The 18,756-nt window shown below is 38.7% G+C and overlaps 1 protein-coding gene across 1 annotated transcript in view; it reads left to right on the forward strand.

Annotated features, from left to right (window-relative positions):
- The window catches only part of EPB41L4A (erythrocyte membrane protein band 4.1 like 4A), a gene marked incomplete at its 5' end in the record, with an annotated part of 63,269 nt that overhangs the window by 13,158 nt on the left and 31,355 nt on the right, over positions 1–18,756 (forward strand). The window contains 5 exon segments of the mRNA XM_010020844.1: positions 1,047–1,167; positions 7,191–7,205; positions 7,207–7,261; positions 9,775–9,863; positions 10,220–10,283. Coding sequence (XP_010019146.1) covers positions 1,047–1,167; positions 7,191–7,205; positions 7,207–7,261; positions 9,775–9,863; positions 10,220–10,283 — 344 coding nt within the window.

Raw genomic sequence — 18,756 nt, forward strand, 5'->3', positions numbered from 1 at the left:
GTGTTCCATGACTGGCTTAACAACACTTAATACAACATAAAAACCAGTCCTCCTTAGATTTCCATTTTAGAATAGCAAGGCAGAATAATTTGTGAATAAAATGGAAGTGGACATTATACAGAATTTCATGGTGTGTTATATGTGTTCCTAAAAAGCTAAAAATTCAGGCAGTTTTTGTACAATTATTTTTTACTTCATTTTCCCATCTAAGAAATGTGGCATGTCATATACTCTGAAAAACTGTTTGCAATACACATTTTGCTCTACTGGCATACATCCCTTCCCTGAAAAAATGCTGCAAATATGAGGTAGGAAGATGCATAATGATGGTAACATCTTAATGGTTTTATTAGAAACGAGAAAAAAATAATAATTTCTTGTTCTTCAGTCATTTTGTAAGGTGGTTAGAATATGGGGAGCTGTTGTTTTGGTATAAAATCGTGTAACTGAGATTCTAATTTCAGATATTCTGTTGGAAAACAATGAAGAAGCTTATATGAGAGAGGAGAATTAAAGCATGGCAAAGGTTACATACAGTGATTTAAAGCTAGTCCTGGAATCAGCAATAATACATTCCCACTGACTATAAAAAGCTTTATCTTTTTATTAAGAGCCTGCAGTTGCTCAAAGTATATAAAAACTCCTGAGAAATGTCTGTGTCAGGCACAGATATTCCAAAACCCAAACTTTTTTCTACACTTCTTTTACATATGCTGCCAAATAATGTATGTCATCAAATCTCAACTTTGCTAGCTTGGACAAAATTATATTCAGTCCTGTAGAAGTGGTACATTTTCTGTCAAAACCTCTAGCTCTGAGCCTTCCATTTCTCTTTTAAAATGACTGAAAACATTTTTTTCTTGGTTTTATGCATGGTCATATGAATAGTTACGTATTGTATTTGGTTTTTTTAATGGACTACACAGTAAATTGACAGTCAGTTGGAAAGAGGTGTTTTGGGACCTGTAAGTGGATGATACAACACTTTTTGGTTAATGTAAAGTGTTGAAAATAGGTGACCTTTCTTTTCTTCTTGTATCCTTTAGCTGAGCTGGGGGACTATGACCCATATAAGCACACTGCAGGTTACGTCTCGGAGTACCGGTTTGTTCCAGACCAGAAGGAAGAACTGGAGGAAGCCATAGAGCGGATACACAAAACTCTGATGTAAGAACTCAGTACTATTGAGAACTTGGCAGGTAACATCAGTTACAGAGATGCTTGGTAGGTGGGGAAGGGAGCAGCTTGTGCTGCAGAGTGGAGGTCTCTAGACCCAATGGAAGAACACAGAGTTCAGTTATGTCCCTCAGAAACAGAAAACATTTTACGTAATTGAAGTTATTCTTTTAGGAACCAATAGGAAGGTTTAGATTAGATATAAGGAAGAAGTTCTTCACGGTGAGGGTGGTGAGGCACTGGAATGGGTTGCCCAAGGAAGTCGTGAATGCTCCAACCCTGGCCGTGTTCAAGGCCTTGGGCGACATGGTTTGGTGCAAGGTGTTCCTGCTTATGGCAAGGGGTTTGGAACAAGATGATCTTAAGGTCCTTTCCAACCCAAACCATTCTATGATTCTGTGATAACTGGAAATGTGATGTATGTCAGACCTATGTATGGGTGTTTCAGAACCAGCAGTTTTAATAGCGCTTCTGTGTTCCTTTAGTTTTGTAGTTAAATAAATGAAAGTCTGCAAGTTCAATTCCCTGTTCTAGGACAGATTTTCTGTTTGGGCATATCGTTTATTATGCCCATGCCTCAGTCTACTGTCTGTAAAATGGGAATAACATTTCTTTGTACTGCCCTTTGTATTAAAATGAACTGTTGGGACAAACCCACTTTTAATTTAATAATTTACAGCACTTTGTACAATGAAGCCTCTATTTTCTTGCCAGATCCTTGGCTGGGGTAATGAAGGAGTGCTTGTAGCAACCTGCATGAATGTTTCTTTGTAGGAGCGGCTCACATTGCAGGAGGTATCAGGAAATCAGTTCGTATGCCCGTGGTTTAAGTGATAATCTTAACTGCAACATCTGTGTGAATTAAAGAGACAGTTTGGTTTTACAAGCATGAAGTCCCTTCATTTTATTAACCAACGTATCTTACATAAAACATAGCGGCAGTGGACAATATAATGGATTTCACTGAAAGGAAGAACATACGATTCCTAAGAAAAAAAGCAACACCTAGAAGGAGTGTCATCAGACAGTACTGAATAACACAAGGCATTCAAAGTGCTGGTTTCTGGACAAAACCCAAACAAATTCCAAAACTTTGCATGTGACTTTAAAGCAGTGGAAACACAGGATATTTGTGGGCCTCAAAGTAATTTTGGTTTAAACTGAGCAAGGCACTATCAAAGTTCACAGGCGTTGAAACTATATCTGATAACATTTCTTATGTATGAGAAGGAGCTCAGAAGGTGGATTAAGCTAGAGTTATGGTACTTGACAGGGGCAGGAGGAAAATTGTGACTTGTCTCTGCACTGCAGACAAGACAGAGGAGGGCTGCAGAGATCTGAAACATGTATGTCAACAGACCTGGGGGATTCCCAACTTAACCTTCTTAAAAGTTTGACAAGGCAGATTCATTTTTGTTATAGAGATTGCAGAACTTCAATTCTCTGTCTTGCAGTTACTGGAATAATTATCACCTTAGACACAGTTGTACTGTCATTGATGTTCTCGATAATCTCTGCCTGATGGTGGATCCCAGTATGCTGCTTTAGGAGTCAGCTCATTTTCTGTCAGGCTGCAGTCTGTGCATACAGTACCTTCCCTTGATTCCTGGGAAGCAAGAAAGCAAAACTGCAGTATGGACAACCACGAAATGGATTGGGGTGCCGAACAGATAAGCAAAGCAAGATAAGAACTAGTAATAACCTTTGGCTGCATTGTTTCCGTCAGTGCTTGACAGATGAACAACAGCAACAACACAGAGAGAAAAACCAGCAATTTCATGGGAACGCTGGAGCAAAGAATGTAATTTCCAGTAAAGGTGGCAGAGCTAGAAAGTGATTCTCTGTGAATATAGGTTAAATAGTAGATGCATTTGCAGCAGCTGTGTAAGTAGTCTTCTTAGAGGAGGTTTACACTGCCCGATTTTGTCCCACTTGCTCATTTTTAGAAGTGGCCTTCTATGTATGGAATACTTTCAGTGAGGTTAGACTTGAAGTACTCCTGGTACAGAGCCTGAACTGACAATTGCTGTGTGAAAGCACTGCAAGTTAGAGAGTTTTGGCTTCCCAACCTGATTAGACTACAGTGCCTTCAAAAATGCAAAATGTGAAATTGGTTTTGAAAAGAAAATGTATGCCAGACATTCAACTGTACACAAAGCGAAATTGAACATTTACTTGCTTATCTCCAAATTCATATTCCTAGTAAGTGTAAAGAAGCTTGTTCTAACAAGTCCAAGTTAGGTGCAGTTGTGGTACAGCCATTCATTAGGATGGGAGCAGTAAAAAACTTCTTACGAGTATGCTCATCATACCCTTTGTTAAAGAAATGTAAAGGTAATCAGAGCTAGCCATCTTGTATGTAGATTGAGATTTCTTGATTCTCTTGCTATAAAGAAGCCATGGTCTAGATAAAGGTTAAGTAATTGCTTGACTGTAGTTTTGCCTGCTAGTGTTATTTGTGCCTTGTTTATGGGAATAGGTATTAACTCAGAGATACAGCTGTTCTGTTTGAAAAGTTACGTAATTGGAGTCTCTGCCAGTTGCCACTTTGACCTGAGCTTTCGCTTTCAGTGAAGAGAGTCTGTTGTTCAATAATTATTTCTATGTAGTTGCCTGACTGGCTTACAGTAATTAATGATGTATAGAGAACCTTACTACAGGTTCTTCTGTGAAGTAGAAAAGTGCTGGTTTTTATGTTCTAGAGATTGGAAATTGAGTAACAGAGAGTTTGTTTGGTTGAACATTAGAGGTGGTTATGTTTCAGAAGTGAAATTTGAGATGAATTGCTATGTACCAGGCCACTGATACTAAGCAACCTTAATCGCTCTCTCGCAAGTTTCTGTAGTCATTAGTGTAGTAAATCAGATTAAGCCCCATTTGTCTCAAGAAGGTTGTAACCTTGGAGAAGCTGGGGGAACAGTGGTTACAAAGAGAAGTCATAACTGTCTTGACACTGTCTTTAGTGGTTTTATAAGCTTATTGATGTAGAGCTCTGAAGCTCCTTTGCTACTTGGCTGCAGTTAGGTGTCAGGGATTTAGCAGCATCAGAAAAGAGAGTGAAAGTAAGGTGTACCCACTGCTAGTTCAGCCTGTCATCATCAGCACTGCCAGCATTGACTTCTGTACAGGAGACAGCGGTCTCTAGCTAAGAGGCTTGAAGCTACAGTGGCTGAGGGCATATCCCAAATTATCTCACTTACCAGAAATATTTTAGGGACAGGTTTGTGATATGGTTTGGGAGAACTACTTTATCCTTTCTGGAGCTCAGCATGGAAGCATGGGGATTTTTGCAGGACAGCTGTGGTCCTGTATGTACCTTGCTTCCAGGTAAACTGGTTTTGGTTGTGGATTCTCTTTCAGTTTTTTTACATGGCACACTAGGTGTTCAGGAATTAATTCAGGATGCATTTTGAGCAATGTTCTAAATCAAGTAAGGTGAGGGAAGTCAGAGTTGGAGTGGGTTTCTGACTGCATCAAGACTCTGCAGACTGCCTATCTATAAACCATCCGTTGTCCTATCTATAAACCAGCATGAGAATCCGAAGGTCAGATAGCAGGATGAGGTGACCTACTGTTGTCAGGCACGTCTGGAGGAGCAAGAAGTGGCTTCCCTGCATGCACATGAGGAAGCAGATACTTGTGGTGCTAGAGGAGGGATATGATCCCTCAGTGCAAATGAGAGAGCTTGTCTTGTCGCTCTGACATTCCCTATTCCAGACTGCAGCAGGCTGGGACTAACTGATACTTGGCAAGTCATGTATTTTGAATCAGTATCACATCCTTAGGGATAGTTAGCTTGAAGAGTAGCTTTCAGTATTGTTTAGGGCCATCAGTGGCAATCAGGTGCTCATTGTACATCTCAGTGAACAGTGCCTGTCAGATGCACGGCTGTTACATTGGCTGCTCTATCATAACCAACTGCAAAGACTGTTTAATTTTGTAGAGTATTGTCAGGTCATATGATGAGGAGGAGAGTTTGTATTTTCATACATGATAAAAATGAAACACCCTTTGTAATGGTCAGAATTTTTTCAGTCCCTGATATTTCTCTCTCCGTTTCATGTTCTTTTTCATTTGTATTTGGGAGGACTTCTTCCTCTAGCTTCCGTCTGCTTCCTTCAGAAGCTCCAGCTCACATCTTTACTTCCTTTAAAATTTTTGCAGATTCCTTACAAATTATGTATGATTGTGAAAATGTATACATGCACACACTTACTTGGCATTTGAGACTTTTGGGATAAGCACATCATCATTCTTTTAGGTATGGTCAGTAGGGAAATGCTAGTAGCAGTATTTAAATTGGTGTTGTATTCTAGCAATAGTTCAGTAATGGCATAATCCACTTTGCTCAGGACTGATGTTTAGCCTGTGTGTGAACTCAGTAAGACAATATTGCTCTAGAGAATGTTTTCTTTACATTTCTGAGACCTACCAACAAGATTTAAAAAAAATAAAAAATTAAGTTGTGGAATAAGTTTTTGTAGCAGTAGTGGGTAAAAGTTATGTCAGATGTGACAATACTGATGTGCTGAATATCCAGTGTTCTGCTTATTCTGAGTACAGAGATGAATCACAGATCTACTGGGAAATCCAGCCCTTGGAAGAAAGAGATTTCTTTTACAAGCTTCAGGTCTGCTGCTTTTCTATAAGTCCTTAGAAAGAAGGGCCAACACCTGAAAGAGTTTCAGTGCTACTATGCTGAACAGGTGGGCTGAAGCAGCCCATCTCCCAAGTAGGCGAGCATTTTAAATACCTATATTGCTGCATTCATGCTAAGCACACTGTTTCAGTCTTTCATGTTAGATACGTTTTTTTACCTTGTCAAGCATAGCACAAAGTTGGGAAAACCTGGAAAGTAGCTGCTAGGCTGAAGACAAAGAGCGAGAATGTGCATACTGCATGACTTTTCCAGGTCTTGTGTCAAAATGTTGAGCTCTGCTTCACACCTTGGATTTGAAAGGTAGCAAATGCAGTGAAGTATTCCCCAAGAGAGCAAGTACAGGGTGAAGCAGGAGATGCATCTTTATGAGTAGACATGTTCACTACGTATGCTGTACTTTCTCAATAACAGTTCAGTAACTTTCACAGAAGTATTAAAAAGGAATGAAGATGAAAAAGTGGCTTCAGATATTTCAGGCTTGAAACAGAGTATTTTGCTTTTATACCAATGGCAGTTATAAAGGAAAGAAAAATTTAAATTCTGAGGAGAAGTCTGTTGATGACTTTGAATTTATTTGGTTGTTTTGTTCTCTGTGAAAGTAAATCCTTCATCGCTGTTGTCAGGTATGTTCCTAATAGCAAGGGGTTTTTCCCCTCAGGTTTTCCCCTGTTGTTTCCAACCAGCGTGCTGCTGATGGTTGTTTTAAACTGGTGAATTGATATTTGCTGATAGGAAGGCAAGCTAGATCTTTGAAACTGGTAGTCTCATGAGACGGACTTCAAACTTTGTTTTCACCCATAGCAGACTTGGTGATTACCAGTTGGTGTGACTTCCTATAGGCAAGATTTTATGAAGAGAGGAATATTTTTTCTGAAGTCATGAACTCTGCTTTCAGAAACTGCTATGGGGAAATAGTACCCCAGTCAGACATTCTATTCCTGCTTTATTAATTATCATATATAGTTTCAGATAAAAAAGTTATTTTGCATATTCAAACCTAAAAATGGAATGTCTGATGTGTGTTTGTGACAGCAGGGAAAAGATTAGCCACTGTAGTAGGCATACGTTGTATATATGATAAGATACATCTTTGATACGATCTTACAGCAGAGAGTTTAGTAGAAAGAAAAATATACAGTTTAGAGAAAACTTGTGCCTACTGTCCAGTCTCACTTGGAGCAACCAGAAGTATAAGCTGAAAGTATCCTTTCAGCACTTGCTGAAAGGACAATGACAGTCTAAACAAATGGAAGGAAGGATTGCATACCTGTCCAGCATACTGTCTCTATTAATGTGATCTATTTTAGTATGTTGACTGGAAGCGCAAAGTTCTTACATGGAATTTTGTGTACAGGGGTCAAGTTCCTGCTATTAGGGGTGGCCAAGTCCCTGGAAATGTATGGAGTGGATCTCCATCCTGTTTATGTAAGTATTTTTTAAATATTTCAGATTTGGTAACAGTGAAAAAAAATTTCTTGTACTAAAGTGGGGGGAGAGTATTTATATAGTTTACTTGCCACAGAATAACTTGAGAGGAAGCACTGTACTTAAGAAATGCCAAGGAATACATGTTTACAGGCTGAGGGGATCCAGTCATTCTACCTACAGAAGCCTGTTGGTTTTCAGATGAAAGGTTGTGATTGTATAACAACTATAAAAGACAATCGGTTGTACTCTGGATAAAAACCAGTTTAGATAAATAATAAGTAATGAGTGCAAGTGTCAGGAGACATGAGAGAGGGTTATAACCTTTGGCTTTGACACAAGAATTTGCACATTTTTCTTGTGTAAGTAACACCAAGTGTGTCCTAAAACCTTTTCAATACCATTGCAAAAACTAGGGTGGGGTAGCAGCAGCGTGTCTGGCTTCTTTTAATACTTACTGTGAAGGTTTTGCTAAAGGTCCAGAGTATATTTCCAGCTTTTTCTCTGCTGTGTTGTGCAGCACTGGAAGTTGTCTGTATTGCCTCAGCAAAACCCTCTACTTCTTTTGTAAAACAGCATGTATGATGGGATAGGATCTAATCCATCACCTGGAGGCTACATGCTCCTGGTGGAAACATCATTTTGTCTTGTTTGAATAATTGTGCTTGTGGCAGGTTTTTTTTGAATAAAAGAAAATCAGTTCAAATGGAGAATTGTAATATAGATAGTTCATTGAATTAAATGTCAGTACTTTGTAAAATTACTTGAAAGAAAATAGAGAAATCAAGATACTAACAGAAGATTGTGTATTTCCTGCTTAAAATTGTGTAGCCCGTAATATGAAGTGTTTTTTAATGCACCGTGTAGCTTAACTGTGTTCATATCCCATTTACCCTTCCCACACAAAGAAAGCTGGGGGAGTGACTGGAACAAGATTCAACATGATCCAACACAATCATGTTAAATTAGCAGAGCCTGGAATTGCTTTTTGCTATGCAGTAAGATCACTGCTGTGGGTAGTAAGGGGATGAGTTGTAATATGCCCAAGTCTAACCCATGAATATTATCGTTTCTGTTAATACTACAACAGCAACAGAACCCCTCATTTGGGACACATGACAAGATGTAATTCTTTTCCTTGCTTGGTCATATTAAAAGTAAAGTTGCTTTTAGCAGTTAGTTCACTGACGAGCACAGGAAGAACTTGCCAGGTGTGCTTGAGCTTTCTCACATCCATAGTCACGCAGAAGGGCACTTTCTACAGTCAGTCTGTCTCACAGTTGATATTCTTTGTGGTTCATGCTCTGCTGGTTTAGAGCTTGCAGCGCTCTTTGTCATTGCCTTATATAGGCAGATGAATGAGCTTTTGCAACTGACTTTCTTCTGAACTCATGCTCTAAGGTTTACATTCTTTCAAGTGTAGGGCTCACCTGATTTTTGTTACTGACCATGAACTGGGGAGACAGGGGCTTTCTGCCACTCGGCACCAGGGTTTTCACCCTGTTCTCTCCTGACATGGTTTACAAGTCGAATACTGATCTCAGGAATGGTTTCCTTTGAAGATGATGCATGCAGCTGTTCTTTGCATGTTGCTACCCATTCTGAACGAAAAAATGCTCTGACTCTCTCAGAGCACTTACTTCACTAGGTAACAGTATGCAGGTGATAATATTTTAGTTTCTGATTTTTGGACATTTGCCAAATATCCCAAAGTAATTCTTTAAAAAAAAAAAAGTTATTTTTGCTTTTCACCATGGCATGTGGAATCTCCCAGTCTTTCCCGCACTGCCGTCTTTCTTGCCTCTTTGCCTCCATGCCTACAAGTTCTCCTGTAGGAGTGTTCGTCAGTAGAGCAAGTACTGTATTCCCATTGCACGCAGAGTGAAACAGTATGTTCAGGTCAGTCACCCACCCCTCTGCTCTGCTCTGGTGAGATTCCCCCTGCAGTCTTTCATTCAGCTCTGGTGCCCCTAACACCAGAGGGTCGCAGAGCTGTTCGAGCGAGTCCAGAGAGGGCCATGGAGAAGCTCCAAGGGCTGGAGCACCTCTGCTCTGGAGACAGGCTGAGGTGGCTGGGCTTGTGCACCCTGCAGAAGAGAAGGCTCAGGGGAGACCTTAGAGCAGTTTCCAGTGCATAAAGGGGGCCAACAAGAAATCTGGAGAGGGAATATTTACAAGGTTGTGTAGTGACAGGACAAGGGGGAATGCCTTTAAACTCGCAGAGGGGAGATTTAGATTAGACATTAGGAAGAAGTTGTCAGGTTGCCCAGGGAAGTTGTGGCTGCCCCATCCCTGGCAGTGTTCAAGGCCAGGTTGGACGGGGCTTTGAGCAACCTGGTCTAGTGAAAGGTGTTCTTGCCTGTGGCAGGGGGTTTGGAACTAGGTGATCTTTAAGGTCCCTTCCAACCCAAACCAGTCTATGATTTTATGGTCTGGCTGACTTCTTATTAGACCTCAGTGCTTCAGTGATACAACTTGTAACTGTATGAGTGACATACATTTTTATCTTCTAGGGTGAAAACAAATCTGAATATTTTTTAGGATTAACACCCATAGGAGTTGTTGTCTACAAGAACAAAAAACAAGTAGGAAAATATTTCTGGTATGTATAATTTAAAAACAATAATGATGTTGTATGGAAATGTATGATTTGTGGTATCAATTTGAAAGGTTAATTGTATCAACAGAAAAAAGTATGCTTGGAATTCGAAATCTTTGTCTGGATTATACGATTTTTTATTTCTTCGATAATCCAAGTATTGAAAAAAATAGTTCACCGTTACCATACTCAGGTTAAAATGTTTGAATACTTCTAATTTTCTGTTGATATCTGGTGCATACCTGGAAAAAGAAAAAAAATTCTACCTGTGAATTCCTTTTTGTCTTTGTTTGTAAATATACACAACTTCATTATGCTTTAAATTAAAAACTCACAAAGTTCTGTCTGTCTTCTTACAGGCCTAGAATTACAAAAGTTCACTTCAAGGAAACACAGTTTGAGCTTAGAGTTCTTGGAAAAGATGTAAGTTTTTATTTAAGACTGAAAGAAAAATACAATTAATCCCAAGGCTGATGATGTGGGGATTTTTGTTTTTTCATCAAAGCCTAATGTATTTTACTAAAATTTACTGCAAGAAACTACCAAAGTGAAATTATTTTTATTGATAGTTACTGCAAGAATATTACCTCATCCTCAAGTATATGTTCCTGATGCTGCTTACAGAAAGGGGAGGAAGAAAGATTTTCTGTTCATGTTATGTAGCAAGCTTAGAGAACTTCAGCAGAACAGTAGGAAGTAGGAATTTTATAACAAACCATTATAGTTTTATATTTTGCTCTGTAAATTAGGCTATTCTGCAGTGTCTTATTTATGATCTTAAATAGTGCTTTTAAACTAGGCTACATCTGTAGGGAATGCTTATCTTAACCAAAACATGGATGGAGGAAAACTTAAAAAGCTGTTAGGCACAACTTGTTTTGTAGTGTGGAAACAAAAGCAGCCACATAATGTAGCTTGAAACTAATTTGTCAGATTTTAACTTCATTGTGCTGTTAGACCATTTGAGAGAAAACAATGTTGGTTCCAGTGGAGCAAGGATAGCCGTTTGAGAGCAAGAGAAGAGATTTTAAGGTAGGGTCAGTGGAAAAAATGAGGAAGATATTTATCACCTACGAAGCATGTGGGGTAGGGGAAGAATAAGGAGGGTGTTGAGGACATGCAGAAAATTGTAAGTATCATAGAACAAAGAATTGCAGTCAGCCTGGGATTTGTGGTATGTGGTTGAGTTATAAATATAGTTTGCTGAGTTGTTTTTTGAAAATACTTCGCAGGTCTCTTTGGGATATCGGGTTTGAAAATTCAAGAAGTATTAACTTCTTCGAAAGCATTCCCGTCTACTGATTATCTATGTATCTTCATTCATCTGTGTAGTAGTTGTTAGTCTCACCCATGATTTTTCCATGAGGCCATTTGGTACATTCAGTCTGTTCTGGGAAATATAAGCATACTCCTGACTGGTTGTCTTGCTTCTGTCTTGGACATTTCTTGTGCCTCTGCAGATGTATTGGCAAGTTTTGCTTTTGTTATTTCCAAGTGGTTTGTTTCTGTTTGGTATGGTAATCTCTGGCAATTTTATTCATTATGGTGTATTTGTTGAAATTGGAGACTTGTTTGAAGGTTGGGTGAACATTGGGAAAACTTTTCTCAATGTTTCGAGTGAAGGGGGAATGCCTGTTCTTGTATAGACAAGTCTAAGTTTGACTTAGAATCAATTGCATTGAAGTGATGCTGCAGTTTCTGTTTGATGCTATGTATGTGTAGTTTTTGTTTGACCCATGTGGAATTGCAAAGGTTTCACATCCTGAACAGAAGCCATGGAAAATGTACTTAAGTTGAGTCTGTGAATGTCGATGGCCGTTGAACGCTTACTATTGTGATCATAAGGCATATGCTTTGACAGCACTTGTTAATTTCAAGTCTCAGCAGGTACTTTTAGGAAATTGTTCAAGAGAACAGTAAACATAAGGGTGTGTACTGTCATTAAAATCTGCTTTGCAACTAATACTCATTTGAAATGTTTCTGCAGTGTTTCATATCCTAACAAGATCAGGACAGGCCAAAATAGCCCAGAAAAATCTTCCTCTCCCCTTTTTTTAAACAAAGTGGTGGCACTTTGAAAAAAATTATGTATTGGCATAAGTAAGCACTAGCCTTAATCCCCAGATTAAAGCTGTCATAACAATTTATGCTGTTCTGCACCCAGAGGAGGAAAAGTTCATCAGTGTATTTACATGACTATATGTTCAAATACTCCTTGAAAACTTAATTTACACATTTCTTCTATTGCTCTGTTGTTGGGGTTTTTATTTATTTATTTAATAAATGCTATCAGTTAGTCCTTCCATGTGGACAAGATGTTGCAGTGTAGAGAGTAAATATGCCAGTTTTATTTCATCCTCCCTCCTAGAATATCACTTTATGGCAAAGGTAATTAATACGTGCCTTGTTTTCACATGCGGTATACCAAGTCTGGAACGTATTAGGTGTTCCCAGTTATTTGGAAAGAATGCTAGCAAAGATCCAAGAAAATAAGAAGTAATGGAGACTTTACCGTGCCTTACACATAGTTTTATGGCATATAGCAGAGGAGTTAACATCATGTAATAAAAAGAGCAGATTATTTCTGAGTATATCGAGTGCATTGTGTGAATCACATTTTCCATATTGTAGTGAAAATGCTGTGCAGGCTGAATTTTTGTTTATGTTTCCACACACTACCTACCTTTATTCACACTGACAGGCACCTTTCACAGATAACACCGGCTCATCAAGAGAAAGCTGTCTGTGCTTTTATTAATGATGAAGTGTTGCTCTTCCCCTGTGTGGGGTGGGGTTACTTATGGTAACTTCTTTGTTGTCCCTTTCAATAAATTTGGCTGAGGGTTTCTTTTTCTTTTTTCAACCTACTGAAAGAATTTTAATGTGTACTTCCAAATAAAGGGATGGAATTGGACATCCTGATCTCCTTGACAGATGGCAGACATGGGAGGCTGAATGTACAGGTCCATGTCCTTAAGCTGCCTAAAAAATACACTGTGGGGTGCCTGTATCAGACGTATTTATGTCAGCTGAGTTTGTTGTTTACATTGTTTAGCTTTTCATAAACTTGATGATTTATTGAGCAGAAGATATTTATGCCCACTGTCTACTAACCAAGTAAGGTACTTCACATTTCCTGTTTTGCAGTGTAATCTCTTGTACTTCATATCTTTTCCATGAGAACATATCCTGTATATTTAACTTCCTGTTTTTCATGTGTACCTGTTGCTGTTGTGTGCAAGCATGACCATCTTTGCCTGTATTACATGTTTTATCTTTCACTACTTTGCTTGTATTATATGTTTTCCCCCTAAGGCTTTTGCTGTTCCCCCTCACAAACAAAATAGTACCCTTGGTATATGGCCATCTGCGAATTATCCCAGTATGTGAGACTAATGACCTGGACCAGCTGGCAGAAACTCTTTTTCAGTGGTGTTAATCATTGAATTGGTATTTCACTGTCCCTGGAGTAGTCTCATGGTGTGAATTCAGTTCTACAAAAACGTTAGGCTTTTCATGAAACCTCTTAAGGATCAGCACAAAATTAAGAACTCTTCCTCTGTGAGAACTGCACAGAAGGATTCCCTGAGCACAACAAACAATTGCGAAGAATTTTTGAAGATGAGGAAAGTGTATTTCTGTGCGGTTTCCTGTAAGAAAACAGAGAGATCCATCTGATGCCTGTGTACAGTTCGTAGTAGCAGGCAATAATCCAGCAGTACAGATGGCTGCCAAAGTCCCTGCCACCCCACAGCAAAATGCAGCATAGTCACAGTGGATGCATGATGTGGACATGGGTAATTGTAATCAGAGGGGTGCACAGCACACCTCCTGTGCTTTCCCTATCTGAGGAACAAGGATTGCTTCCTAGACTTCTCTCTCAACTGAGGACATGAAACAAAGCAAGAGAAAAATGTACTTTGATAGATTGTGTAGGTTGGGAACGTAAATGTAATAATATGCAGGAGAGAATGTCGGGCTTTTTTGCCTGTAGGTACCAAGTAGTTCTGTGCTCTTCCCTGCAACTCCATACTGTTTTTTGTAACAGTGCTGTTTACTTTGCTTGCACTGTGTCTGAACATGAAAGTGAATGATTTCACTCCTTCTCAAAGTTTATGCAAAGCCTCTGTACTTTTCATCTTTCTCTTTCACCAAGCCACGAAGTGGTGAATGTGCAAAACACTTGCTTTTGTTATCTTTATGTTATAAGAGAAGGGTCATTTGGAAGTGTGAAATTTTTGGTTTGAGGGATTTTGAAATTTGGGTTCTTTCAAGTCAGAGCAAACCCCCCAAACTGTGCACTCAAGAATGATTTACACATTTTCAGGACATTCCTTCCTCAGTAGTCTTGCTTAGTCAGATGAAGAGGCCCAGTTCAGCTGAATTCAGAAGGAGAAGTTACTAAAGACTGTTTTCAGGAGCAGTACCAACCAGTGATGCATGGTAGAGGAATTTCAGGGCAATTCCAAAGCACATAATGCTCACCATTCTGGTACCTGAAACTTGTGTTATTTTAAATAGTCTCAGGAAACCCTGTAAATATGCTTTATTTTTTTAATTTGCTTTTTGTGTCAGAAGTATGAAAAGTAATTATATTAATAGGGTGGTTCAGCTGTACCCCTTCTTGTTCTGTCACACACTATATTGCATCTTGAATTACAAGTTCTAGGCAGGAATTTTTTATTTGATTTTTTCCTCTCATAGTTTATAGGAAAGATTGAACAGGGTTTCAAGAGATGTTCTTCCCATTCTAAAGTGCAATTTAACTTAGATTTCAGTTCCAGGAAATAACAGCATTTTGATCTTTATTACAGTTTAAGAATTACAAGTTCTGTGTGATTTGCATTTGCATCCACTTCAGCCAGAGTGGTAGTGGAGGGTGGAGGTGAGCAAGCACTGTTAATACATCTTATAAAATGGTTTGGGCTTGTTTGGGTTAGTTGAGGGGTTTTTTGGCTTTTCTTAACCACTTCCTGAGCCATCTTAGAAGGCTAGTAAGACTGGTTCAAGGCTTGAGAGCAAAATCATCAGTAATGAATAGTTTTGAAGGAGAACTAAGATTAAAATGCCTGCATAAACTTAAATCCATTGCCACTAAGGTGTTACTGTCAGGTTTGGGTTTGTTTTGGTAAGTTCTTCATTACGTTTTAATTGGTATAATATGAGGGTGAGATATGTTGGTTCAATATGCTTTATGCAGACTGTTACAGCATTATTACTTTTAATTCCTGACTTTTGTAATGTTCTTAAAGATTGACCTGGTATAACCAGTAATAATACATAGTTTGTTACATAAGCTATCACTGGTATGCATTATGTAAATATATAAAGACAGAATTTTTCCTGTTAGGGTTAACAATTGGTAGTATCCAGGTTATGTGCCAAATCCAGCAAAGAATAATGTTGGGAAGCAGTAGCTTCAGAGCTAGTGTTAATACTTCTGTTACATGTATGTGCACGTGTATTACATGTACATTCAGAGTACTCTGTAGTGGGGCAAGGTCCCTCCTTATGCTGTGTTAATATTCAGTGCGACTAGGAAGAGTGGCATGCGGGCTGCAAGATTAAAATAGGTCTGGGTTTTTCTTCTTCTTTTTCTGAGCCTGGACTGGTTGGAACAAAAATTTGTCTTATCATAAATTATAGCAGGTCAAGCCTGCCCTAATCACAGGTTTTCAGAATGTTTTTGATCTGTGGACTTGTGCAGTGTTCCACAGAAGAGGTGTAAGTCTAGTGTCAGTGTCCCTCTTATCTTTGGAGTAATCCATGAACTTCACGCACAAGGGATCTTCTGGCCTGCAGTGGGAAGAACTTTCAAGTGTGTGGCTGGTCTTCCAGGCACACTGGAGCTTGCCCTGCCTGGGCACTGAGCTAGCTGTGTGCAGAGCAGCTCTGATCTTGAGAGGTGTGTAGACATGCTGGCGTGGCAGAGCAAGCTGTAAGTTGTTTGCAAAATGCAGCGTGGGCACTCCTGAACTGGTATGTCAGCTCTAGCAGTTCCACAGGCATTTTGTGGTTAGGTAGAGCAATGACCTCTCTGACTTGTCTCCTTCGAAGGCATTAGGAACATGCTTTCAATCTTTCAGTTAAATGTTGGGGGGGGGCATTATGGTGGAGCACTCTACTAGTTACCAACTCTTAATGGAGATCTCAAAGGCCCTGCCAGATGAGTCTTCTTGCTGTTTTGAGAGGCAGCATGGGCTGTGGCTATATGTTTGGGTGACTGTCAATTTCTAAACTCATATTATAGTCAAGATATCTGCATCCCTTCTGCCAGTCTGTCTCTTCCTGTTGGTAAAAATGGTGGTGAGGCTGTGGGAGTATGAGCTTTATCTTGTTTTCAAGAATGCAGGACAAGCCTTTAAAGCATTTTAAAGGAGAGGCGTATTTTATGTTTGTCCTCACAGGTTTTTGGTGTCTTGCCTTTTTCAGGATTAGGAAAAGGTAGTGAAACAGCTCAACAACTAGGTACTGCAGCAAGGTTTATGCCTGTCCTTTTGCAGCCTCTGGCCATGTTTTCCTGCTCTCTCCTTTGCTGATTCTAGTCACAGATGTGATCAAAAATCACTGTACAAAACTAAGTATTTTTCTGCTTGTTTGGTGAGCACAACTGTCTTCTTGAAAGAATAGACAATCACCAAAGCTGGTTCCATGGCAAGGATAGATCTTCAGTGTGCAGATGATCTGGTTCACAGTGCCTCGTCGCCTTTAGTACGCTGAACACTTTGAAAGCAGCAGGATTACTAGGCAGGAGTAGCTTGTGAGGCACCAAACAACACTGAATGAGTTTGGAACTGTCATTTCCTATAAATCATTAGTAAAAGTACAACAGATCCTTGTGGTTTTGGTTCAGATGTATGAGAATAATAAGAAAATAATAAAGTGACTCTTACTGTCTGTAAGAAATTACAATTGTTCAAGATGCTAAAAATGTTGCCTTTTATTGGAAACAAGTGCCATGGTGTTAACAGTTAAGGTCATCATTGCTCTACATGTACAAATCAATTTATTCCCTTAGGGAAGAAATGCTGTACCTGAAAGATATTATTACCTTCAGTACTGCTTAATTTATATATATGCATTTATAAGTCGTAAGGGTAATCACAGTGCTCTTGCAAGCCTTAGTCTTAAAAAGTAAATGGCAGCAGTCCTAAACCTAGATGTACTGTGTGCAGTGTCATACTGGAGTTAATTGCAGTAAGTTACTGAATTCTTGACAAAAGAAGTGAAAAATGGTAGAAGAATTATGAATTGTCTTCTTTGTTGCTGAAAGGCCTTGGAGATGAATGTTCTAGGCTTTTTTTCTCTCTCTTTAGTAAAATTTAACTGTGCTATTTGAATTATTCCAAGCATCCATTCTGAGGCAGTAGTTTTCAGACATGCTTTTCCTTCAGATTCAAATAAATAAACCTCAGTGTGTTATCAAAAAGCTTGTTGGTCCATACCCTGATTTTTCTGCAGTTGTTTTATTTTCCAGATAGGAATACCATAACTTGTTGATAAAATGGATCTATAGGGCTATGCTGTTTTTTCCTGAGTGCCTTTGATTGCTGCATACCAAGTATAGATGTTTTAGCACATTCATTAAAAATCTTTCGTTAACTGGCTGAGATGATCTTTCTTCCACCTTAGAAAATAATGCCTTCGAATGATGGAATCAGTAATGTTTACTGGTCAGATCTTTCAAGCATATGGCAGTGTCCATATGCTGTCCCTCTTTTAGTCACTTACTGATTTTCATGTGTTACGTGTTATTTATTCTGTATATGGGAAAGTTCTAAAACTTTTGCTTAAAAAAGAAGGAAACATGGACAAGCATTACCTTTTCCCTGCTGGAAATATTACCCTGAATTCCAGTGGCATTTGAACTGGGCTAATAAGATACAACAGAAATGCCTTATTTAAAAAGTCTCTTAAAAAAGCCTCCAAACACCCATGGCTTCTCTCTGCTCCTCCATTCCCCCATCCCACAAACTCTGTCCTCCAGTGTTATGTAATTAAATAAATTTAAGTGCCGCAAAGGATTCTTAAAAATAAAAGTAAAATTCAGGAGTGGACAAAGAAGGAGCAAGATTCTGCATATTAAAAGTGAGTCATTGAGTTCTTTCCTGACTAAAGTTAAACTGACTCATCATATTGCATGAAGTTTGCACTATCACAGGCCTGATCTGATACTATTCTTTAAAAGTGCACTGGTGACTACAATTGTGTGGGTTTTTATGAAATCATGTCAGATGACAGTGATCTAGAAACTGTAATGTAAATTAAATCATAACATACAAAGCTACATTTCTGTTATGTGTAAAATAAGGCAATGAAAAGTACCCCTTGAAATGTCTGCTTTAAAACTTTAAAAATGCAGTATGGTCTTTCAGTGGGTAAACTCTTGCTTCTGGTTGCCAGAGGAGCCAGAGCAATATGGTTAGTCAGGAAAATTCTAGTATAAATAGATTTTTTTCCTCCTTGACAGTTTTCAAGATTCTCTAGGAATCTTCTTCCACCCCCCCCAGTTACTCTGATCTTTTTTCTGTTTTAGAAGAACTTTAGTTTTTAGGTTTCTGGTTTTACTTTTTATAAATTAAACTTAGTTTTGCTTCAAGTTAAATTCCTTTTGAATCCTGCAGAGAGATAAAGATCCCAATCAAGCCTGAAATTGTATTTTAAGGAACTATAGGAATATATTTATAGGACTATATAGGACTATATATTTATATTTATAAAATATTTATAGGAGTAACGACTTTTTTCCTTGGCTGTTTCATGGGACTGATCCAGACAGCCATTTAAACTAAATAAAATAATCCATGGGAGAAAATAAGAATATGTCTGTGTCTCCAGTTTGTTTTGTATGGTGGTGGGTTTGTTTTGGTTTTTTTTTTTTTTTTTTTTTTTTTTT

Source organism: Nestor notabilis, unplaced genomic scaffold, assembly GCF_000696875.1.
Source record: "Nestor notabilis isolate BGI_N333 unplaced genomic scaffold, ASM69687v1 scaffold4908, whole genome shotgun sequence".
NCBI classification, from domain to species: Eukaryota; Metazoa; Chordata; class Aves; order Psittaciformes; family Psittacidae; genus Nestor; species Nestor notabilis.